This window comes from Macaca mulatta, chromosome 5 (assembly GCF_049350105.2).
Source record: "Macaca mulatta isolate MMU2019108-1 chromosome 5, T2T-MMU8v2.0, whole genome shotgun sequence".
Taxonomy (NCBI): domain Eukaryota; kingdom Metazoa; phylum Chordata; class Mammalia; order Primates; family Cercopithecidae; genus Macaca; species Macaca mulatta.
In genome coordinates this window covers 15,919,498-15,945,050 of record NC_133410.1, presented here as the reverse complement: position 1 = coordinate 15,945,050, position 25,553 = coordinate 15,919,498, and the positions used below count along the sequence as shown (strand labels likewise).

General features: G+C 39.7%; 1 protein-coding gene across 39 annotated transcripts in view; it reads left to right on the top strand.

The window, feature by feature from the left end:
- LDB2 (LIM domain binding 2) overlaps nt 1-25,553 on the top strand; it is a 391,560-nt gene that overhangs the window by 27,260 nt on the left and 338,747 nt on the right. For 3 of the 39 annotated variants that reach the window (XM_078001906.1, XM_078001905.1, XM_078001891.1), the window contains exon 1: nt 13,604-13,800. In XM_078001906.1, the coding sequence (XP_077858032.1) occupies nt 13,771-13,800 (30 nt within the window). In that variant the 5' untranslated portion in view covers nt 13,604-13,770. 39 annotated transcript variants of the gene reach the window in all.

Here is a 25,553-nt window from a genome sequence, read left to right as displayed (position 1 = left end):
ACAAAAACAAAAACAAAACAGTAGTTTTGACATGAATGTTGGCTGATATTTTCTTTTACATTAATGACTAAGAAGACAATGAAACAACAGAGACGAATATTTGAACTTCATTCATCAATGACATGAGTCACTGCTCTCCTGAATTAGATAATACTTCTTGAATACTGGAAGAATATTTCCTCAAATTTTCTGCCACTCATCATGGTACAGCTTCAGGCATGCAAACATTTATGCTTAATTCATATTATTAACATTTTTGCATCACTTTCTTAAATCTACACAGTCAACAAAATAAAAACTCAAGCCCTGCATTGTAGCATTTGCCAATTTCTGTAGTAAATACTCCCACTATGGCTCATTTGAAGATACATATATTCAGAGTGTGGGGTTGAGAAAAGACACACACCATTATACAGTATTTCCATCATGCAATAGATATAAATAACCCCAAGGGCACAAATAATAGTAATGTGTAGCAAAATAATTAGGAATTTTGGACTATTTATTACCTTTGCTTTCAGTATGATTTGTTTAATTGGAAGTTAGAGACTGTCTCACAAAATTTCTGAAAATTTAGCAATAGGAGAGCTCCAACACACTGCTGAGTACAACATATGGGTCTCACTCATTTGCCAGAGGAAGCAGTGTGTGCAGGTCTAAATCAGAAATAGGCTTTTTGGGTTTAAAGAATGCAAGGAGACCGGGCACGGTGGCTCATGCCTGTAATTCCAGCACTTTGGGAGGCCGAGGTGGACAGATCACTTGAGGTCAGGAGTTTGAGACCAGCCTGGCCAACATAGTGAAATCCTGTCTCTACTAAAAAGTACAAAAATTAGCCAGGCCCACGTGGTGGTGGGCACCTATAATCCCAGCTAATCGGGAGGCTGAGGCAGGAGAATCACTTGAACTGGGAGGCAGAGGTTGCAGTGAGCTGAGATTGCACCACTGCACTCCAGCCTGGGTGACAAGAGTGAGACTCCATCCCAAATAAAAATAAAAATTAAAGTTAAATAAAAAGAGAACGCAAGGAAGTGCTTTTTGTGGGTATGGAGTGGACACGAGAAGGGAGGGAGGCTGCAGAGATGGTGAGGCCAGATCAGAGAGGGCTTTTATACCTGCTTAAGAGGGATGTTAAGGGGAGTGGGGGTGACCGCAGGTCCCCATATGCTCCAGGTAAGGCCACACATACCCCACCTAAGGAGGATTGCAGAGCCCCTAATTAACTTTGTGACTTTTAAGAGCCACTTCCCCTTCTGCCCACCACTTTTCTTATCTGTAAGATGCGGAAGTTGGACTAATATGACATTTAAACTTCCTTCTAATTCTAACCATCTCTGGATCTGGATAAGACTTCACTCCTTTTTGTGTAATGAATGCAGCGAGTACTGCTGCCTACTGAATCCATCCGTGTGGCAGGCTCCTGGGCTTTCTCCTATTCCGTCATATTGATATGGTTATGGTTAGTCTTCCAAACACTGAATCCATGGCATCTTCTGCATCTCCTTCCTTCACCTCTGAATGTGGTGGATTGTCTCTGCAGCTGCCTTGTATGAAACACAATGGCTGCTTCTTCCACTAAAGCATTTAGGGTTGCTACTGGCTGGCATCCCAACACAGCCACCCACTCACATAGGCTCATGTCACCATCACTCTGAAATAACAAGTCCCCAAAGACTGAGATACATGGCTAAGAAAATACTGCAAGTAGGAAAACAGGCTCAAGGAACATCCTGAGTGTTGTTCTTGGATCGCCACATTGACTTTCTAGATCACTTCCAAATTTTCAACCTAAAACAGCAGGATGTTCCTCAAATACTTAAGATGGAAGGCAACCAAAAATATCACTGGGTAAAGTGAACATCTACATATTGGTATGACCAGCTCCCAACTCAAAAAATGAAGCACATGAACTGTACTTCTGTGATGTAAGAAGCTCGTAACTCAATAATAGTCATAATTTTAGAAACACCCATGGTGCAGTGGTTAAGATTTCAGGCCCTAGTACTGAACTCTCTGCACTTGGATTTCGGGTCGACCATGCCTCAGCCAAGTTATCTAACTGAAGATGAGTCCATTGCCTCATTTTTAAATGCAAGTTGATAGTAGCAGTAACTCCCTTGTACTGGTGTTACTGGAATTACATGAATTAATACTGTTACATAGTGTTCATATAACATAGTCATTTTAGAAGCACCTTCACACCCATGATTTAATTTTCTCTTCAAAACAACCCTCATTTCTGAAAAAAGTTGTCTGATATTATCACCTTCATGTCTGAGGGGTCAGCATAGCACCTTTCCCAAAACTTCAAGCATTTCCGAGCTATTTTTTTTTTTTTTTTTTTTTTTACAACTTTTGCATTTGTGTACTAGAATTCTGCCTCTAGAACTGGCCTGCCTGAGCTTGATTTCTAATTTAAAACATTTTACTCCTGTGTGTCTTTGGGCAGTTACTTAACTTCTCTAGGCCCCAGCTTCCTCACCTGATGAACATGGATAATTAAAATAATAATAATAACAATAATGATGCCACCTCATAGTATTGTTGAGAATTAAATGAAGGAATCTTTATGAAGCACCGAGGCACTTAGCATGGTGTCTGACAAATGGTAGCACCATTCATCATCATCTACCAGCATCATCATCACCAATAATGTCATCATCTTCATCATTATCTTCATTAAAATCATTCTCATCACCGGCATCATCATCACCAGCAACATGCTCCTCTTCATTATCATTTTCATCAACATTATCATCTTCATCAACATCATCATCACCAATATCATTGTCAACAGCATCATCATCATTATCACCAACATCATTACTAACACCATGACCACCATTATCATCATCATCATCATCATCCTATGAGAAGAAACAGATCCTCAAAAAGGTTAAAAGACTGGGCTAATGAAAGGCACTGAGATGAAGGTCATTGGCAATCGGTGTCCTATGTGAATAAGAAGTGCTTCTGTGTTATACTCTGCGTGGTTACAATTACTTCAGTCTTCATCCTTTGAAAGGAGAAGTGTGGGTGAAAGAGGAGGAGAGACAAATCCCTTCACACAATCTGCAACTTTTTCCATCTGCCTGAGTGAATATTGGTTTTGCTTTGCCTTAAGATTCTGCCACCAGACTTTGATTCCAGTGCTGAGTCACTGTCTGGCATGGCAGAAGGGGTTGGGTGGGGTTGATAACTCTGACCTCTCTGATATTAAGAATTTTTACAGAGAATAGTATTTGCTGTGCATTTTAATCAGCAAAATACACCCCCTTCAGCAGATGTTAATTTGCATTCTGACAATGGTGCCCCTGGAACCTGAGAATGTGATGTTGGAACAATAAAAAATTTTTGAGTAATAATACCTTTGTTCTATCAGGAGTCCCCAAATTTATAGGTCTGGTCCCTGTTCATGCCTGAGATATTAAAGCACAGAAACTATGGGTAAGCCTCTTATCATTACTGAGGCTCGATTGACCCAAAAGTAAAATAAAATGGGCAATACCTACTCTCTTGAAGATAAAACTAGAATAGATAATCTATTAAGGTCCACTTAAATCACTAAGATAAACGAGTCTAATGTGATTAAAATAAAGGTGTGGAAAATGCATATGTAACTACTGCAGGGCTTTATAATGACAATCTTTCTGGGCCTTGGTAATTTGAGAGGTCTGGACTTTATCAGGGATAGCAAATGGATTTCATTTTATGTGACGGCTCCAACAGATGCTAGTGGATTGTTTTTGAAGTGGTCAGGTGAGGTTAGGGATAGAATGCTGTCATCGATTGTTGATATCTTCTGTGTGCATAGGAGGATATTCATATCCACTTGGACATGAATGCCCGATATTTTTCACCCTTGGACTTCACTGTCTTGAAGTATCTTGAAGTGCAGCTATTTGATTATAGATCACCTCTTCACCACTGCCCCCAACTACCACCTTGAAATCTTGGTGCTGTTATCATCCTTTGCCGATGAATTACTGGTGCTTATTTCTACATTTTAAAGGGTCCTCTTTACCATCTCAAGTTAATGATTCTTTAAGTAGCTACATCTCCTGGAATCCTTCTTTACCTAGAAAACACTACAAACCTGGGCACTGCTATCCTGTACCTTAGTGGTTGTCTAGTTCCGGTTTTCTATTGGCATGAAAGAACATTTATAATGAGTATTAATCTGTGATGTGGGCAGGGCTCCGCAGGTTAGCTCATCTCTTCTCCCCTCAGTGTTACCTGCAGGTGTTTCCAAGGCAGAGCATTGGAATGCGATGAGGGCTTGCTCATTCCCATGTCTAGTAGTTGATGTTGGCTCCTGACTGTGCCCTGGACTTCCCCACAGCATGGTGGCTGGGTTCCAAGGGCTAAGTCTCTGATAGACGCAGTGCCAGACAGCAGTTGTGTTATCTTTTAGCACCTAGTCCCAGAAGGTATCACTTCTTTCAGATTCTGTTCGGCAATGTTGTCACAAAAGTCCAGCCAGGTTTAGGGAGAAGGAACACAGCCTCCTATATCCATTGATGTGGGAATATCTACACCACCTTGTAAGAAAAGTGTGTGGGATAGGACGTGTATTAATGTGGCCATGTTTGGAAAATACAATTTGTCATACTCTGCAAACAATACAGGTCCATTTCTGTTTCAATATTTTAAGATCTGATTAATACAGGGAATGAGATAATAGTTTTGGTGTTGTTACTAAGACAGGACATTTTTGTATGTTGTATCTGTTGACATGTCAGTGGAAGGGAGATTTTTTCCCCTGTGTCCAGCTCCCTTTATGACTCCTTTCGTTGACTGAATATGGAACATAATGTAGTGGGAAAAGCACCGGCCTGGAGTCCAACTTCTTCTTTTCATCCTGTCTTTTCATTGACTAACCTAGAGTATAACGTTGAGCCACTCACTTCTCTTTGAGGCTTAATTTCTTCATCTGGCAAATGAGGGTATTAGACCACATATTCTCTTTTCTTTCCAGATTGTTACAAAATTATTTGATTTATTTATTTGATTTGGTTGGCATATAAATTATGTATTTATTATAAATTATGTATTTATTTTCTTAAATGCATTCATAAAATTAATAAAGTAATATAAAGTAGCATACAGAATTTTGAAAAGTAAAAAACTATTACTTATTTTTCCATGACTTAAATTCGATATTTCTCTATTTCTTCCCAGTCTTTTCCAATGTAGTTTATAAGTAAGGTGTGCCACTTTGTAACTCACGTCTTTATTAACTTAGTATCGTGTATTTTCCATATTGATGCCTTTTTGTGTATTGATTGTTTTTAAATGGCACTCAGGGGAAAGAAAATCGGCACACTCACCTTCCTATTCTCCAGGTCCCAGCTCTTATCACAGAGTCCTCTGTAGATATCCTGTTAGGCAGGAACAACAATTACTAGACTTCCATGTGGAGATAAGGCCTTTGAAGAAAAATAAAATGAGACAAGGGGTTAGAGAGTGCCTGAATGGGGGTAGCTGATTTAGAGAGGAAGTTTCTCCGGGAGAACGCTGGAGCAGGGGCATGCAGGAAGCTGAGGCAGCAACCCTGTGAAGGTTTGGGGAAGAATATTCTAGACGGAGAAAGTGGCAAGCACAAAAGTGGGAATATGTTTGGAGTGTCCATGGGGCAACGAGGCCAGTGTGGCTGGAAGGGTGAATGAGAGATTCTATTCCTGAGCTCCCTCAGATGAATACCCCTTCTCTTTGTTTTTTCCAAAGTCAAGTTGGATTATCCCCAGAGTGACTGTAGACAGCCACGTGCAAAGAGCTGAACCCTAGAGTCGGTTGTCAATGGCTCTCTGCTGGTGTGAAGCTGATTTAACTTACAGAGAAAGAAGAGAGTTGGAGATGCTTTTTCCTCCATGGAAAGGGACATGGACACATTTACCAGATGGAAAATGGCCCTTCTCTTGGAGGCAGGGGCATCCTGATGATCACAGGAGCTGGTGTGAGGAGGTGCCCTTAATGCCGTCTCCAGCAGGGCTTGTGGAGCTGAGACTGCTGCCAGCCCAGCCCAAGCCCCTGTGCATCAAGCTGGAGGCAGGGAGCGTTCCCATGCTTATTTTTCCTTCCTGTGAAGAATGCAGGGGCTTCCTGCAATAGCGCTGAGGGCAGTCGTTTCTGAATACTGGTCAGTGGAGCCCAGGGGGGTGTCAAGATGACCATGTAAACTCTAGGTATGGGCTCTTCCTTCCTTTCTTTTCTTTTCTTTTCTTTTCTTTCCTTTCCTTTCCTTTCTTTCTTTTTTTTTTTTTTTTTTTTGAGATGGAGCCTCGCTCTGTCACCCAGGGTGGAGTGCAGTGGCGCTCTCTCTGCTCACTGCAACCTCCATCTCCCAGGTTCCAGTGATTCTCCTGCCTCAGTCTCCCTAGAAGCTGGGACTACAGGCTCACACCACCACGCCCAGTTAAATTTTGTATTTTTAGAAGAGACAGGGTTTCACCATGTTGGCCAGGTGGGTGGGTCTCTTAACTCCTGACCTCAAGAGATCTGCCCGCTTCGACCTCCCAAAGTGCTGGGATTATAGGTGTGAGCCACTGCGCCTGGCCCGTGTACAGTATGGACTATTTTTTCTTCTTTTCTGTTTAGATGGATTTTTCGCTCTTTTGCCCAGGCTGAAGTGAAGTGGCATGATCTCTGCTCACTGCAACCTCTGCCTCCTGGGTTCAAGTGATTCTCCTGCCTCAGCCTCCCAAGTAGCTGGGATTACAGGCGCACACCACCATGCCTGGATAATTTTTTTTTTTTTTTTTTTTTAGTAGAGACGGGGTTTCACCATGTTGTCCAGGCTGGTCTCAAACTCCTGACCTCAGGTGATCCATCCACCTCGGCCTCCCAAAGTGCTAAGATTATAGGGGTGAGCCCCTGCGCCCAACCAGTATGGGCTATTTCTTAAGAGTTGGTCGCAGTTCCCTTTTCTTGTCTCTGTGACAGGTTCCTTTGTATTTCTAGTGCCCCGAGAAGGGCCTTTAATTAATACTCTGGGGGTAATTGACCTACCCATCTTTAGTGTTTACTTTACATTTTACCCGAGTCTTACACTTACTATATTGTATTAGTTTGGCACCAAGACCTGCAGAGAGATCTATGGTGTCATCTTGTCTGTGCAAAGAAAGTCCAAGAGAACTATTCTATTTTAAGGAGTTTTTATTACCATATCTGAAAAGCAGGGTTGGATTTTGATGTGATGAATCACTCTTTGATTTTCCCCTGTGTTTGTTTCCTAGTTTTGCCCTTAAAACATTTACCCTGCATCTTTAGAATGAAGATCTAATAAAATTGTAGAATAGAAAAGACTAATGTATATTTGCCAGGTTAGACTAGCAACTGAAAAAAAATCTGTTGAATCTCAGTGCCTTAATAAAATAAAGAGTTTTTGCTGTAGGTGTGGTGGTGGTGGTGGTGGTGGTTTTTCTCTCTCTCCCTCTCGCTCGTGTGAATGACAGTAGAGTACGGGGAGGTGGAAGTAGGGATGAGATTCTGCATCACTGAATCATTCAGGGACCTCCTCATTAGCAGCTGGGCTTCCTTTGAAGCCTCTTCATCCAACCAGGCAACAAGCAAAAAGAGAATATGAGGCTGGTGGAGGAGGTCTTAGAGTCGGGCCTGGAAGTGGTGCACATCCGACCCACCTCTGTTGTATAAAACTCAGTCACCTGGCTCCATCCAGCTCCTTGCAGAGGGGTTGGGAAATGTAGCAGGGCGTAGCTGTCAAGTGGGAGAAAACACAGATATCAGCTCTTGCCAATAGTGTTTCTCAAAATGGTTTGCTCCCCACTTGTACCACAATCCTTTGGTGTGGGAGGTGAAGAGTAAAGAAATGCAAATTCCCTGGCTTAAACCATCACCTAATACAATCAAATACCTGAATGTGGGGCCCAGGAATCTGCACTTAAATAAGCTGGTGTTTATGATTATTCACTAGCTAAGAGAGGAGAAGCGGGAAACATGATAAACGCTCCTCTCTTTCTGCTTTCTCTACCTTTGGCACCTTTTCAAAGAGGAATTAAATTAATAAGTTGTTGATTTGTAACTCTTGCCCTTTAAACATGTGAGCACTCAGCGTGCTGGATGTTGGAATCATTAGTCAATACATCAATACTCTTAAGGACTCGTTCACTTAACTAATAAAGCAAAGCCAAGGTTGTTTTTTTCCTCTGTCCTTGACTGGCTGGAGCCCGTGCCCTCTGTGACTGGAACCATGCGGGCTGCCCAGGAAGCACTGGTGATGGATGGCTCCCTTACTCAGCTGACTCTGACTCGCTGGACGCTCTTTCCTTTCCTCATCCTCTTCCTTTTCCTGGTCGCCAATCTCTGAGGGGCTTGGCATCTTTATAAGAGTTGCACAAAGAAGTTCAAATTTGCTGGACTTCAGGGGCGGAGGACTGTGGCTTTGTTCCCATCTCTCTTATCGTTTGGTTTAATAATTCCAATTTCCTTATATTCCCGTGGGAAACTGGACACCTTCTAAAAACTACTGATGGTTGCAAACGTTGTGGGTCACAGATAGAGCTATTTGGAGGGAATTCACCAAGGGCCAGAGCCAGAGGGCTTTTTTTTTTTTTTTTGAGACGGAGTTTCACTCTTGTTGCCTAGGCTGGAGTGCAGTGGTGTGATCTCGGCTCACTGCAACCTCCACCTCCCGGGTTCAAGCAATTTTCCTATCTCAGCCTCCTGAGTAGCTAGGATTACAGGCATCCACCACCACGCTCAGCTAATTTTGTATTTTTAGTAGAGACAGGGTTTCTCTATGTTGGTCAGGCTGGTCTTGAACTCTCAACTTCAGGTGATCCACCCGCCTTGGCCTCCCAAAGTGCTGGGATTACAGGTGTGAGCCACCATGCCCGGCCAGGGCTCTTTGATTCACATAACATTAGAGCAGCTTCCATCCTTATGCTGGTGTCAAACTTGGGCTTCTCCTTCCAAATATTTAGGAGAAAAATAAAAAAAAAAAACCAAAAGTGAAAAAAATGATGTATTACTCAGTATTCAAAAGAAAGAGACTAAGGTTTTTAGTTCTATTTCTGTATACTAAGCATGTAAAGATATAGCCCAGAGATTGTGCCCATTCTTGTAAAATAATCTCCATGGAACAGGAAGATAAAGTAAGTTTTGGATGAGAACTCACTATGTGGCAGCCTCGATGTCCTTTATTTCTCACAACAACCTTGTATGGGAAGAATCTTTGCACCCATCTTCCAGAGGAGGAAACTGAGGTCTGAGGGGATTGGGTAACCTGACTGACGTCGAGGGCTGGGGCATCTGAGCAAAGAGTCAATTTAGTTCCACTAATAGCTCTTGAGCACCTAGGGAGTATTCCCCGCAGGTGTATGGGTTCGGGAGGATGAATCTGCCCATTTTCTGTTTGTTTGAGAGACAGGAATGGCATTGCAGGCAGGGGAACAGCATGTGCAAGGGAGGAGTGGCGAGGCGTAGTGTGTCTGTGGCTGTCTGTTGCTACCATATGGCTAGGGCAGCAGGACCAGGGCTGACTCATGGCTGGAGGCCACAAAAAGCCATATTTGAGATTCTGCAGCCCATGAGGACAAGGCTTGAGAGTTTGAAAGCAGGAACTGGCATAATAATCCCTGTGATTAGAAGGAGGCCTGGGATTGGTGAGAAGGTTAGAAGAAATGGAGTCAGCTGTGGGGAAGAGAGAAGGTCTAAGCCAGGCTTTGGTCATCAGGGAAGCTGAAGAATTGTTATTTCTGTTGTGTTCTTTGAGCAACTATAGCGCTATAGTGACGGTCCCATAGGGAACACTTGTCAAAGTCTGGAGACATTTTTGGCTGTCACAACTTGGGGTGGGGGACACTACTGGCATCTAACGCAGCAGACAATTCATAGGACAGTCCCCTACAGCATGAACCATCCAGCCCCAAGGTCAATGTTGCCAAGGTGGAGAAACCCTGACCTGCAGTGATTCAGGGCTATAACTGGTTGGGTTCTGACTGAAAATCACATTCTTTTTCATCTCTTTTGATCAGTTTGGTAAGCCCGTGCTTGACTTTCTCATCTGTACAGCATATATAAGAAGACAAAAACCCAGTGGTTAGGACAAGCATTTTTATGAACATTCCAATGATTATATTTGATATATATGTTCTTCATAGACTCAGAGTCAAGCAGAGAAGTCCTCCATACCCTAATGAAGCCTGCTGCTTTGGGGGAGGTCTTTTGAGTTACCATGCCTAGTATATTTAAGCTACAGAATCCTTGTGTCAATACGAACGCTGCTTTTTTGGCAAATTATTTTAGATTGATTTTTTTTTTATAGCTGTAGGAATGGCCCTGGGGTATTCAGTTTTTTTTTCACTAAGCAGATTTGGATCCATGTGGTAAAGAATTACAGTGTAGCCAAGGTCACAGTATTGCTGGATATAAAATACATTCACCAGCCATGACTTAGTCCACAAATGTGGATCACCGCCAATAATGCTTCAGCATTATAGAGTCTCTCATTGAATAGTCTGATCATGAAGCAAGTGCTCATTGAATGAGATCATCTTAGAATGCTTTGTCAAGAAATCCTAGAGCGTTTGGCTGTGAGAAACCACCTATTTTGTTCAGTCCACCTCTACTCTGGCAGATGAACAAACCTGGCCCAGAGATATTGAGTGACTTACCTGAGGTCACAGAGATGATGGGTGGCAGCCTTAGGTGGCACTCATTTATAAAAGTATAGGCAGATGGCTGGTGTCATTTTCTTCAAAGTTTGATCAGAGATGAATCAGTGAGATAGAGACCTGTGGGTTTCACACAGAGATAGCCTGAGAAGATTGTACATCTGCTCTGATACAGGAGCCACTTTGTGTGTGTGTGTGTGTGTGTGTGTGTGTGTGTGTGTGTGTGGACAGTGGTGTTCCTTTTACCTGAAAGATCATGGCTTCTGAATTATTTGGCAGAAAATGCTTTTATGATGCATTTCTTAAAGGTCTCATTAGTATTTAAATGGTACAGGAAAGTGCAGATAAATTGCACATGATGGAAAGAGCCAGTGGGACTGGCAGGTAACATTACTTTCCTGGCTACCCAAATCCATCTGTCTTCTTCCATGTTTGTCTCAGCAGAAATCCGGTTAGGACGATACTCTTTTGGCCAGGTTAGGGCTGCACTTTGAGTGCATTTTCCCGTGTTTGAAATAAAGCCAGGGCCATGTTGCTGGGTAGCTTTGGGTCTTTGAATTCTATCTCCATGACTGGCATGGTTTTCTGAGAGGTTTTCTCATCTGTCCAATGGGAGTAATAAAATAGTACTTGTCTCTAAATTGGAGAGGATTAAAAAAATTCACGTTAAGCATTTTGCATAGTGCCTGAGAAATTTGAAATGTTCAATATATGTCACTTTTTATATTTATCTTTATCACTGCTGTTATTTCATTACGCAATGTGTCTAGCACATAGCAGATTGTCAATGAACATTGCTTCTTTTTCTTTTCAGTAACTCCTCTGGTACTGTGAATGTGTGGCCCTTGAAAAGTCACCTTCCTCTTTGGACATCCTATTTTCAATAAAATAAAGATGGCCCCTCCCAGCTCTACAAGTTCTCTGTACTGAGTCTCTGAGTCGATGATTCTGGTCACACCACAGTTAAAGAATCCGAATGGATAGTTGTAGGGAAAAGTAATGCACACCTAATGAGGATGCAAAGAGCAGGTCTCAAGATGCTGCTTTGGTTGTTAAGGTTTGCTCCTATAATCCAATAGAAGTAATTAGGAGGGGAAAACAGAAATGGGGTATTGTAGCAGCTTCAGTATTGCCATACTGTTATGGCTTTCAAAATGCGGTTTAATAGCTAGTCAAATGGCTCTTATTAAGGTGCACATGAAAGAATCACCAGGGCATACCACCAGCCTTGATGGTGATGGGGGCCTAGCTCTGTATGTTCACTACTTACAGAATTCAGCTGAACACAAGTTAAAGCAGCAAAACGATTCAAGGACAAGTCATTTTTCTTTTTCTTTTGTTGAAACGTAGTCAGAGATCTGGAGTAGGACTCCCAGGGATCAGAGTAAGCATTCATGACTTATTGGGAATGTGATTATACCATGTCTCTTAGCTCAGTTTCCTCATCTGTAAAATGGCAATATTAACAGGTGGTGGTAGTGCTGTAACAAATGAAGCATAGTATAGTGGCTGGCACTTAGTAATCTCAAGAAATGTCATTTTTTGTCATTTGTTTTTTAAAAATGTAGCAGTTGAGCAAAGTTCTATCTGAAGACTCTTTAAAAAAAATCATAATTTGAAGCATGGAGAGTTGGCTGATCATGTGTCAATTACCAAAATATTTTAATGGATATTAATTTTTTAAAAGATATTCTAAAGAACTTGGGCAACAATACGGAAAGAATTGTGTATTGACGCAGTTTGTATAGTTCAATAAATATTGTATCAGGTCCAGGATGGAAAAAGGATGTTGCCGAAATAATTGTGATGTGATAGTTTAAAAAAATAAATCCAACAATAGGCCAGTGTACTGGCCAGCAGGAAGCTCCAACAATACCCCCACCTTTTTCCTGTACCTTACCCGGAGTTCCTTCAGGCGACACAGATAACCGATGGGTGATAAAGTCGAGGACTGGGTCTGGTGCCAGCTGAAAATAGAAGAATTAGTGTCAAACTGTTATCTGATCAGAAAACAGACTTAGCAAACACCCTTCCCAAGCAGTGTGTAAGAAAAGTTCGTTGTGAGGGAAAAGTCTTCTTTTCACCTGAGCAGTCCCTCTCAGTCACAGTGACTCACTGAGACCCAGTTCTCCTGAAGCCCAACCACTGGTTTGTCTAGTTGCAGGGGGAATTCTTGCATCATGCACAAAGCCCTCCTTGGAGCAATAATGTAAACAGGAATTCCTTGCATTTATAAAGCGCTCGATGCTTTCACCATGCCTGCCCATTCTTTATTCTACTTAGCTCTGGGAGCAACTCCTTGCTTTGAGTATTATTGGCACAGCTGTGAACCTGGGAAGTGACTCATCCTTTCTATGCCTCAGTTTCCTTATCTGTAAAGTGGGGAATAATGATCTTACCTATCTCATTGGGCTGTTACTAGAATTGTGTGAGATAATGCAGGCAAAGAATTTAGCAATATACCAGGCATCACTTGCTGTATTTTAATAATCAAATAATCAGTAATTATTATTAATATCAATTTTGTGAGGCACAAGTATTATTGCCATTTTAGAAGTGAGGAAACTGAGGCTTATTCAGTCAATATATGTATTGAACAACCAAGTCCCAGGCATTATTTTAGGTTGAGCTGAGGGGAGGGAGGGACCGTAAACAAATAAATATGAATACAAGATGTACTACATTCTGGTATGTGATATGAAGAGCCTAACACTGAGTAAGGGAAGAGAGAGTAAAGAAGTTGGGTTGGGAGGTTTGCTTGTTTGGACAGGGTAGTCAGAGAAAGCCTTACTGCTGAGGGTTCATTTGAGCAGAGACCTTCATGAAGTGAGAGGATGAAGCTTGCCAACATTTCGAGGAAGAGCATCCAGGCAGAGGGAAGAGCCAGTGCCAAGGCCATGCAGCAGGAGTGTCTCAGCCTGTCATGGGAAATGGCAAAGACCTCTGTGTGCCTGGAGCAGAGTAAGCCAGGGCAGTCCAGGGACAGGAGGTCAGATTAAAGGAAGTCAGGCTTTGAAGGCTGTGGTGAACACTTGTGATTTTGTCCAGTGAGAAGCCACGGGAGGCTTATGGGTTGAGCTTTTGATCTGAATTAAACTTTGTGTAATGCTCACCCTGGATGCTATGAAGATCACGTATGGCAAGAATGGATGCTATGAAGATCACGGTAGGCAAGAATGGAAGCAGGGCTATCCATTTGGAGACTTTTTCAGTTCAGACTAGAAAGGATGGTGGCTTGGATGTGAGTAGTAGAAGTGGAGGTGGTAGAGATGGTCATAGACAGTGAGGAATGAAAAGGGCACATAAGATTCCATTCCTTCCCAATCCTTGAGGAACTGTTGGTCTACCAAGGGACAGAGACATGTCAAGGAAACAAAGGACTTCCCCTGACCTGCCTCTGCTGCCACCTGACAACATATTATCATTGAGGACATACACTCCATAGGTATTCCATAAGCTCCAGAGAGAATGTTCTGTGAGAATTAGTAACGGGGTCTCGATGGGCTTGCATAGTCAACAAAAGCTCTAAGAAGAAAGTGGGACTTCAAATCTACTTCAGAAAATTTGAATAGCAAGAAATACAGGCAGGGAACTACTTAATTTTGAGCAATCTGTATAAGGAAAGACACAAACCAGATAAAAAATAGTATTTAATGTCTCTGAACATTTAGGTTACTTCTATAATTTTGCCATACAAAACAATGCTACAATGACATGCATTAGCTGTATAACTTTAGACAAGCTACTTAACCACTCTGGCCTCAATTTCTTCCTCTATAAAAATAAAGAAACCAATAATATTTATCTCATAGGGCTGTTGTGAGGATTAAATCGGTAGTAGTGATTAGAACGGTGCCCAAAGTCTATTAAACATTATATAGGTGTGAGCATTTCTTTAGAGTAAGTACTTAAGGACAGAATTATGGAGTTGCAGAACATACACATTTTAAATATAAATAAGTTATATTGTAACACAGCTATGCCAATCCACACCCTCTATGGGTGCTATTGTGCTGCAGTGGCAGAGTTGAGTAGTTAAAACTTTGGCTTGCAAAATCTAAGATACTGATATTTACCACATGCTTTTCATTGAAAACGCTGGCTAACCTCTGTAAGAGATACAGCTTAATTGTACTTAAAAGTGACTTTACCAATTTACATTCCCTTTAGGATTCAGTGTGAGAATATTCACTTCTGTCTACTCTCGCTAACACTTGATATTATTAATTTTGAAAATTTTAGCCAAGCTGATGAATATAAAATGATATCTAAATTTAACTTCCATTTCCCTGACCAGGAATATCAAAGATTTTGATCTCAAGATCATCTGACACTCTTTAAAAATTTTGAGAACTCCAAAGAAGTTTTGTTTCGGCATTGTTTCAAATGTTTGCAAATTTCTTTAATATTTGTTTAATAAAGGGTGCATGGATTTTCATATTAGTTTCTGCATTCACTCTACTGATTTGTTTTGTTTGAAGAAAATTGGCCTCACATAGATTTGGGATTGGAAAAGAAAGGAATACTCTGGAAATCTCTTGAGATAAAAATAAATACTCTTGGTTGCTACATCCAAACTCTGTAAGTGGTATTTTCTTAAGTGTTAGCTTTAGTGTGGAATCTGAAACCATATCAATGAACTTTTCATGCTCTGTAATATTAAAATCCATTAGTCCGTCTTGCACTTTGAATGGATATTTTACCCACTCATGAATTTATAATAGCATGCATTGGTTATTTGGAAAATATTAGTTCACTTAGTTTTGCGTTATCTTCCAAATTTGACACATTTCATTATGCAACAACAAAAAAATCACGCTCATTGATATCATCATCAATCTCATCAGAAAAGCCTTTAAGTATTAAAGTATTAAACTCACAGAGGCAGATATAACTTTCCTAACATTTATTTTTTTCAAGAAAGCTCAAAGTTTATCATTGACAATAAATACCGTGAATTTTCTTCCTTGATGTGATTGGCTCACTTTGTTCACTTTTGGAAAATATCTGCCAAATATACATCTGAATAACTATAATTTTTGGGTTGCTTTTCAACTAAAATGGCATTGTACAAAATAAGCCACTAGTTGAGCTTGCAACAAGCATACAAGTGTTTTTCCTAGGATGGTCTTTATTCTTCTCATTCTGTCTGTCCTTCAGAAAATTAAAAACTCATGTACTCCATGGTAGAGATATAATTTATAATTTGTACTGCTTCATCAGGGAATTTTGTAAAACTCTGAGTGCATGGTGGTGACAAATATGATTACTTCTATATAGCTTGGTACCATTGCTAAGGATTTGTGATTTGTGCTAAGGAACCCTAGTTTTTCTCACTATTGCTGGGCACTCTCAGTGCAATGTCAACACAGAGCAAAAGGCAAATAGTGAGTGTAAAATTTTGATGAAAGTAGTTTTAATCATGTGTATCCCTGGAAATGATCTCAGAGACTACTTGAGAACAGTTACCTTAGATAATACTGAGGTTGAGCATTATTTTTGTAGGCATTTCCTTCTGTATACTGACTGTCCATATCTTTTGCCCATTTTTTCTATTGGGTTGTTTGTCTTTTTCTTACTGATTTTTAGAAGTGAGATTATATTTGTATATAAATGATCTTTGATAAATGATCTTTGATAAATCTTGCTTCCTACCCTTTCTCTGAATCTTGCAACTATATCTCCACCAATAGGGCAAAGCTTAAATAACCATGTGCATCCACCACCATGGCACATGTATACATATGTAACAAACCTGCATGTTGAACACATGTACCCTAGAACTTAAAGTATAATAAAAAAGAATAATAATATTAATGTGCATCCATACATAGTAAAATGCCACATTGTATGAAATGTACTAACATAGAAAGGCTTAAAATGTGTTGTTCATTAATATAGCATATATCACTCTTTAATCCTCCTCCTCTACATGAAACAGTTATATATATACACACACACAACTATTACATATAACACATATATTATAAAGTTATGTATAATAGTTATATATAACATATATGTATAACATATATGTAGACGTAAAGTATATTACTTATAAATTCTTCTCCATAGTTCCTCCCCTAGGGAAGGGGAATCGGTAAGTAATATACTCTACATCATTGCATTTTTTAACAATAAACAATACATTGTATATATTTCACGTGTGTGTGTGTGTCTATGTCTATGTATATGTATATTTATATTTAAATGCAGAGGAAAATAAAAAATATCTGGAAGGACACATAGCAAAACAACTACTATTATTTTGGATTGAGGGGACGAACCCACAATAGAATTATATAACTGTGACTTCAAATTTATTTGGAATTTTTATTTTTTACAAATAGAATATGTTTATGAATTAATTTTTAAAAGTAAACTTTATTGTGTATATTTAAGGTATACAATATGATATTATTGAATACCTAGAGATAGTACAAAGGCTACTATAGTAAAGCAAATAACATATCCATAATCTCACATACTTATCCATTTGTTTTGTTTTGTTTTTTGTGGCAAGAGCAGCTAAAATCTACTCATTTAGTAAGAATCACATATACCATACAGTTATATTACCTGTAGTCTTCATGTACAAATATTTAATCTCTAGACTGATTCATCCTACATCTGTTATTTTACATTCTTCAATCTACGTCTTCCCATTTCCTCCCCCCTCACCCCCTGCTATCCCTGGTAACCACTGTTTTATTATGTATCTCTGTATATTTAAATTTTTTAAAAAAGATTTCACATATAGGTGAGATTGTGTAGTATTTTTATTTCTGTATCTGGCTTATTTCACTTCACGTAATGTTCTCCAGGCTCATCCATGCTGTAGCAAATGGCAAGATCTCATTCTTTTTGTGGTGCCAAATAACATTCCATTGCATATATGTACCACAGTTCCTTTTCCCCGTCATCCACTGATGGACACAGGTTGTACTTATATCTTGACTATTGTGGAAAATACTGCAGTGAACATGGGAGTGCAAATATCTTTATTAGGTAGTGATTTTATTTCCTTTGGGTATATGTCCAGAAGAGGGATTACTAATTCATATGTTAGTTCTACCAAGTCCATACTGTTTTCCATAATGGCTGTACTAATCTACATTTCCACCAATAGTGTACAAGGATTCATTTTTCTCCACATCCTCACCATTTGTCTTTTGACTTTTTGGTAACAGCCACCCTAACAGATGTGAGGTGGTATCTCATAATGGTTTTGATCTGCATTTCTCTGCTATTAATAATGTTGAACACCTTTCCATACACATATTGACCATTTTTATGTCTCTTTTAGAAAAAAATGTCTATTCGGTTCTTTTGCTCATTTTCTAACTGGATTATTTGTTTTTTCACTATTGAGTAGTATGAGTTATTTGCAAATTTGGGATGTTAACCCTTTATGAGATACATGGTTTGCAAATATTTTTTTCTCAATCCATAGGCTGCTGTTTCATTTTGTTGATTTAGTAATTGAAATGGATAATTTAAAACATTATAAAAACATGTCTTCTTAATTCTTGTAGCATAATAGCACACGAAGAGACATTTGTATTGCTTATTCAACAGGAAGAATTATAGTACATGCGTATTTGAAAATGTGATGGTATTTTCTGGAAGAGAAGGCTTTCTTTTGGTTGCTTTCTATGAGAAGTGTTGCCTACCTAAACTGTTACAGAGATTTGGGCCAAAGATTTTTCTAAACTTAAAGTGATCTTTCTTCTTTTATCTTCAAATTCTGGCCAACTAATATAAATAAACTTACTTCAATATTTATATGAGGTCCAGGATACAGTAACCACTATTACTTAAAATGTGTGGATCAGTTTGTTTAATTTACATATTAGTGACTGACTTTTATACTCCTGTAACTACCTTTCTTATATTTACTATAGGAAAATAAAGTTTTTAGCCCCAAAAGAATAATTTAAGGGATTTAAAAATAAATGTTACTCTTGTATTTAATTCACACAAAAAACAAACTAATAACATCCTAAAAATAACTAATGTCAAATTAGGAAAAAATGAAGAAAGTGAATTTCCTAGATATTATCTTCTGAAGTTATTCATGCTATATCTTCTGATGATTCATACCAATGGAATATGTAATTGGTAATGATCACAGATATTCATATAACATCTTTTGTCCAGATGATCCTCCAAGTACTTTATGAATGGATTTTCCTTCATGTGGCAGCTCCTAGTTCATCCCACATGTGTGGATGTTCATCACTTCGTCGCACTGCAGATGTGTATGAAGGGAAAAGAAAGATCCATCCTGTTTATCTTTTCATGTGTCTGAAGCTGTGTGATTTACACAGCAGAAGGAACATTTCCTTCCTCCCTAGTCATGGGCAGAGCACAGGATACCTTGGTAATTTTCGTTTTAATGCTTTAATGTTCTGGGTAAGAGATGGAGACTAAAATGTATCTAGGACCTACTATATGCCACGTACTCTGATAGGAGCTTTGCATGTTTTAGATAATTGCATCTTTATAAAAACCCCAAAAGTTGGGGCTATTATTTTATTTTATTTTTTTTTTTTTGAGACGGAGTCTTGCTCTGTCACCCAGGCTGGAGTGCAGTGGCCGGATCTCAGCTCACTGCAAGCTCCGCCTCCCGGGTTCACGCCATTCTCCTGCCTCAGCCTCCCGAGTAGCTGGGACTACAGGCGCCCACCACCTCGCCCGGCTAGTTTTTTGTATTTTACAGGGTTTCACCGTGTTAGCCAGGATAGTCTCGATCTCCTGACCTCGTGATCCGCCCGTCTCGGCCTCCCAAAGTGCTGGGATTACAGGCTTGAGCCACCGCGCCCGGCCAAGGTGGGGCTATTATTATCTCCATTTTACAGCTGAGGAAATGAGCTTTGTCTGAGATCACAAAGCTAGAACATAAAAGGATCAGGATTGCTCCCAACTGCCTGTGATCTCAGAAATCAAGCTGGATCTCTACTGTTTCTTTTATGGTAAAAGTAATACTAACAGAGTAGGCAGAAGAACATTGGGCAGCCATTGATCTCCACCATGTTTTGGCTGCTACTCTCTTGTCCACTTTGTGGCTCATGTTTCTCAGATCGTGCGCAAACTCTACCTTACTTTGATCCTCCCTCCCACTGGAGACATTGCTTGATTTCTCTCCTCCCTTCCTAAGCCATTGTTTGGAAAAGACTCTCTCTCTATGTCTTCACTTCCTTCTCATTTGTTTGTTCTTACGACAGTTTGACTAGCTTCTTACCCTTTCTCTGAATCTGCCTCTGAGACCTCACTCAACTACACATTGGTAAATCCTAATGACATCTTTTGTGTTTACCTGTTCACCTCCTGGAACTTTCTTTCTTCTTTTTCATTTGAGACGAGAGACTCGCTGTTTCACCCAGATTGGAGTGCAGTGGTATGATCTTGGCTCACCACAACCTCCACCTCCTGGTTTCAAGCGATTCTCTCACCTCAGAGTCCCAAGTATCTGGGATTACAGGTGCCCACCACTATGCCTGGCTAATTTTTATACTTGTAGTAGAGACTTTCTATTGTGATTGCCACAATCCCTACTGAGAAACTCAAGTCCCTTGGTTTTCATAACATTGCTGTCTTTGTTTCCTTTTTTTCCATTTACTCCCCTACTATTTGGTTGGTTTTGCCTAATCCTTTGCATTCTCTCCTTCCTGCCACCCTCCTGACTTATACCTGCTTGTGAGAGCATATGTTAATTTTTCACAGCCGGGCACAGTGGCTCACTCCTGTAATCCCAGCACTTTGGGAGGCTGAGGTGGGTGTATCATGAGGTCAGGAGTTCGAGACCAGCCTGACCAACATGGTGAAACCCCATCTCTACTAAAAATATAAAAACTAGCCGGGTGTGGTGGCGCTTACCTGTAATCCCAGCTACTCAGGTGGCTGAGGCAGAAGGATCATTTGAGCCTGGGAGGCAGAGGCTGCAGTGAGCTGAGATCATGTCACTGAACTCCAGCCTGGGCTATAGAGTGAGATTCCATCTCAAAAAAAAAAAAAAATTCACAACTTTTATAAGCCTGTTCATATCCTGTTGGTAGCTTGAAGTTGGTTATGGTAGAGTATTTACACCATAGAAATTGGCAAAGGTTTAAAATCAGTTTCTCTTCACTCCAAGAGCAGGCTGTTTACTATTCACTAGTACCCCACTGCTTCTGCTGACCCTCATAATTGTGGATATTTTCTAGGATAGCCTTTCTGAACAAGTTTTTCCCTCACTTAACACATTCTCCCTGGGTGTCATCTCCCGCTTCCCAACACACACACACACACACACACACACACACACTCTTATGGTTTTAACTATTACCTATATCATTTCTCCTAAGTATCTATCTCCATCTTGAACTCATTTCAGAGTTTCAGACCTGTATATCCAAACACTTCCTGGAAATTCCCATTTGGATGTTGAACAGGTACTATAGATTCATCAAGTCCCAAACCAAACTCACCATCTTGTTTTTTTCCTGTGTCTCATGTTTCAGTGAATGACCCCATCATCTACCTTCCACCCAATCCAGAATTTGATGTGCCCTCTCTCTCCTTAGCCCTGCTGGGATCAAGAAGATATTGTTAAAAGGGATTATCATTCTAGGAGTTAGTTCCTGGGGTAATGATATGAGGGAAACAGTGACTTCGGATGATGGTGTGGTTACTTTTTAATTCTTAGACTATTCAGATTTCTACAGCGTGGGAAACCTGACATCCCTGTGTTCTCCTCTGTTCTCAGGAAAAGGAGGAAATAAGCTTATGTAAATTAAATGTCTATCTACTGGGTGCCAAGACTTTCAGGAGCTTTTCCATACATAAATTTACTTAATCTTCTGAATATTTCTATAATGTAGATATAACCATCAAAATTTTTTTTTGCATGCAGGGGAAATTGAGCCTCAGCTAAGCTCAATGGCTTGTTTGAGGAAGTTCAGCTAGTAGGTGGTGGGGCAGGGATTTGTCCGGGCCCTATCCAAAACCTGTGATCGTTCCCTTATCCCAAGCTTCCTCTGGCTAGATGTGTCCATGTGGAGGGAAACTGGCAGTTCCTTGGCAGCTCCCATAACAGACTCACAGAAAGCGCCTCCGACTTTCTCCCTGCACAAGAGCTCCATAGGCCCTCTTTCTAGTGCTACCTTCGTATTCTCCCAAAGCCAGCATTTACCTCCCCTCCAAAGACATATACAGCATATTACCTTTTTGATATACCTGAATGCATAGATGCAAAGTTTATTAATATATGTTGGAGTTTTGTAGATGAAAGAGCTTCACCTTCCTAGGGATTGCTAAAAGTATGCCTGGTTTTCACAGTTTTGTTTTTAAATCACTCACCAGTATGCAAACGCCTACTACATGACTAGCATGTGCGCTGGAAGGGATGAAATGTAAGAGGAACCAGGTGTAAGTCTAAGAGCGGGTATCTGCCTTCAAAGTGCTGACCCTCCAGAAGGGTGCAGAACCCTCCACCCAGGGAATGGCCAGAGAGTGATAAGAGGGAATTAAGAGTAAATGCCCACGTGTTCTTGACAGCTATTTTTTCAATAGCTACACTTCAAAGAATGTGTTATTTTTTTGACAAACAGGAAATAATCATGCCAGGAAGTGTCACTGTATTAAATGGCTCCCAAAGAGTTAATGCATCATTTGGACCAGAGGGATTTGAAGGAGGCAGCACAACTCTCTAAGAAGGCTCCTCAGTGAGCCACCAGACCCTTTAGACATTGCCTTTGGGTTCTTGCGCATAGAATGTGGTCATGATAAAGTGTCACTGGCATTCGTTCCATTGGTATTAATTAAACAATTGCTTGATGCCAGACATTTTGAATGAAACAATGGATAAGATGAACAAGGTCCTTCTCTCCTGGATCTTGCATTAGAAGAAATCAATTTTTAAAAGAAAAAGAAATATGATAGAAAGAAGCAAGAGAGGAGGATGAAAGACAATATGTTTGGGGCTACTTTAGTTGGGGTGGTCACAGAAGTCCTCCCAGGGGAAGTGATATTTAAACAAAGACATATTTGAGAAGAAGCCAGCCCTGTGAGCATCTTGGGAGAGAACTAACAGGCAGGAGCCAATGGCAAGTACAGCAAAAGAAAGAGAGAGGGAAAAAAATGAATATGGATGAAGCAAATGGCCTGGGATTAAATTGAAGACATAGTGGGGGCCAGATTTTTGGTCTTTGTGGATCGGGGAAAGGAATTTCAATTTTCAATTTGGGATTTCATTTTAGTGCTTTGAGAAATCTTTGAAGAACTACAAGTAAGGGAGTGGTGTGATTTGATTTAGGCTTTAATCAGATATATCAGTGGATGTAGCTTTCAGGCGACCATGTGGAGAGTGAATTACAGGAAAGAGTGTGGACAATTGAGGAGGCTCTTTCGGTGGTCAACAGGAGATATGATTCTGACTTGCACCAGGATGGTGGCCGTGGGGATGGGGAAAAGTGGATTGATTTGAGATGTTGTTTGTTGATATATCAGATATGGCTGACAAAGGAAACGGAAGATTAAAATATTTGTCTTTAGCAAGTATGTGGATATTGCTATTATTTACTGAGATGGGGGTTACCCAGACGTTAAAAGAAAGTATGGGGAGAAGGTTGTTTCATTTGTATTAGTGTATGATGCTGCAGCTTCTGCTAAAATCCTATTCAAGTTAAGGAGGGTTAATACGTCCTTAGGCTGCCCACTCCATTGCTGGATGTCTCTGAAGACCAAATATTCTTCCACATGCTAACTAGACTCTGCCTTCCTGCAACTTCCGTTCATGTGTACATTCATGTTTCTCTGGAAACACATGGAATACATCTGCCGTCTTCTTAGAAGTGTGTGCCAAATATGTGAATACTCAAGATTTTTGACATTGTTTTAAAACATTAAAATTTCAAATTAGTTTGGGTGAAAATGCCATTAATTATAGTGTATACACGTGGATTTTTCCAAATTGAGCTTTTCATCTGTGTACAGAACCATGTTACATAGCCTTAATTTAGAATGAACACTAAGCCTTTATCAATGACCTGTTGTCAAGACCCTGTACATAGTTCTTTTTTGCTTTTTAGAATTCACTTTGTCCCTACTTTCAATATAATATATACTTATTGTAGAGTGTGAGAAAAACAGAGACAAGTAGCTGGATTTCAAAAATAAATACCTTTCAGCAATCATCAAAGACCCTGACAGTTACGTATTTGGCTTATTTTTCTCAGTACTTATTTTTATTTTTTTTTTCATAAGACTCTATGTATTTTACATTTATATTTTGCTTTTTCATTTGTATTATAGCAGAGATTTAAAAATATTACTTTAAAAATTTGTTCAAGAACTTTTACCAATGATTGCCAAGTATTTCTTTCATTTAATAAGATGGTAAGTTATTGCAAGAGGTTTAGGTGTTTTTAATGATTGTCATTATTTTCTACCACTATGGTAAACATCTTTGATGTAAGAATTTTTTCATAATTTGGGTAACATCCTTAAGGAGGAGGTGTCATAAAATAAGAGTTTGGATATTTCCTAAAATCTTCCTATAGAATGTCAACACTGAGTTCCAACAATATTGTGTAATTGACCCACAATGGTCTAACTAATAGTGTAATTAGTATGGATATAAGCGACCCTCTGACCACATTCTGGTCTCTGTTAAATGGTATCACGAAAAAAAATATTATGCTTGATAGTCAAAAATTATTTGGTGTTGATGGTCTCATTTGTATCTTGTGGCTTACTATTGAGGATAAATATTTTTCTACATGTTATTACAACATATAGAAATGTTTTTATCTTGCCATAAAAACAATCACGGGAGATTTTTCATTTTTGGGGGTCCAACTAACTAGAACCTTAACTATTCAAATTTTGGGGTGAGAGTCAAATTGAAAAGAGAATGAAATGACACATACTGAAAAAGTAGAGAAATTAAAAAGGAGTGCAGTCTTCTCCAGCTCTGAGTATAAAACTCATCAAGGCAAAACTGTTTTATTTAGACATCTGGGAAATGTACTTTGACAAACATCCGCTTGATGACTGTCAGTGTCATAAAGAGACTTTGATATCAAAAATCCAGAGAAATTGTTGAAATAAATTACATATTTTTGTGACAAAGCACTCTTTGCCTGCTCATTTGCATTGTCCATGTGATTTGGTTTTGGCATCTTAATACAAAGGACAGCCCCATTTTCATGTAAATGACATGATAGAATTAATGGAGAGCTCTAGGGAGTCTACAAACTGCAAATGTGGCATCTCCCCTACCTGCTTTTAGCAATGCTTACACACGGTTGCTTTTCAGTATTTTTAACATATAAATGTTTCCAAAATTTACATATTCAGTGTTTTTATAGCTCTAGAAATACTCTCTCAGACTACTACAGAAGGTAAAAAAACATCCTTCAAAAGCCTGATTTCCATGAATTTAGGCCATAAAAAATACACAGATAGAATTTTTAGACCCACTTCCAATAAGCTAAAATGCAACTTGTTCCGCTAAAGAGTTTGATCTTTTGCTTACCAACAGCAGTAGGGGTAGACAGGATAGAATATACTTTGCTTTCTATTTTTAAAACCTGGATTCACTGGGCTATTTGTTATTTGAAATTACTAAAGCTTAGTTAGCCATCTTGGTAGGTTTACATGTTACAGGTGAGGCTTCTTATCTGTTAAACCAAGTGTATTAGACAATGTAAAAACATGTTAAGAATGGGCCAAGGTCTTAGAGAATGTGGTGCATAGAAAAAGTATGAGAGCTGAGCTCAGATGAACCTGACCTTATAATCCAGTCTTGCTACTTATTAACTCATTTCTTTCTTTGTTTTTTTTTTTTTTTTTTTTTTTTTTTGAGTCAGAGTCTTGCTTGTTGTCCAGGCTGGAGTGCAGTGGTGCAATCTCTGCTCACCGCAACCTCTGCCTCCT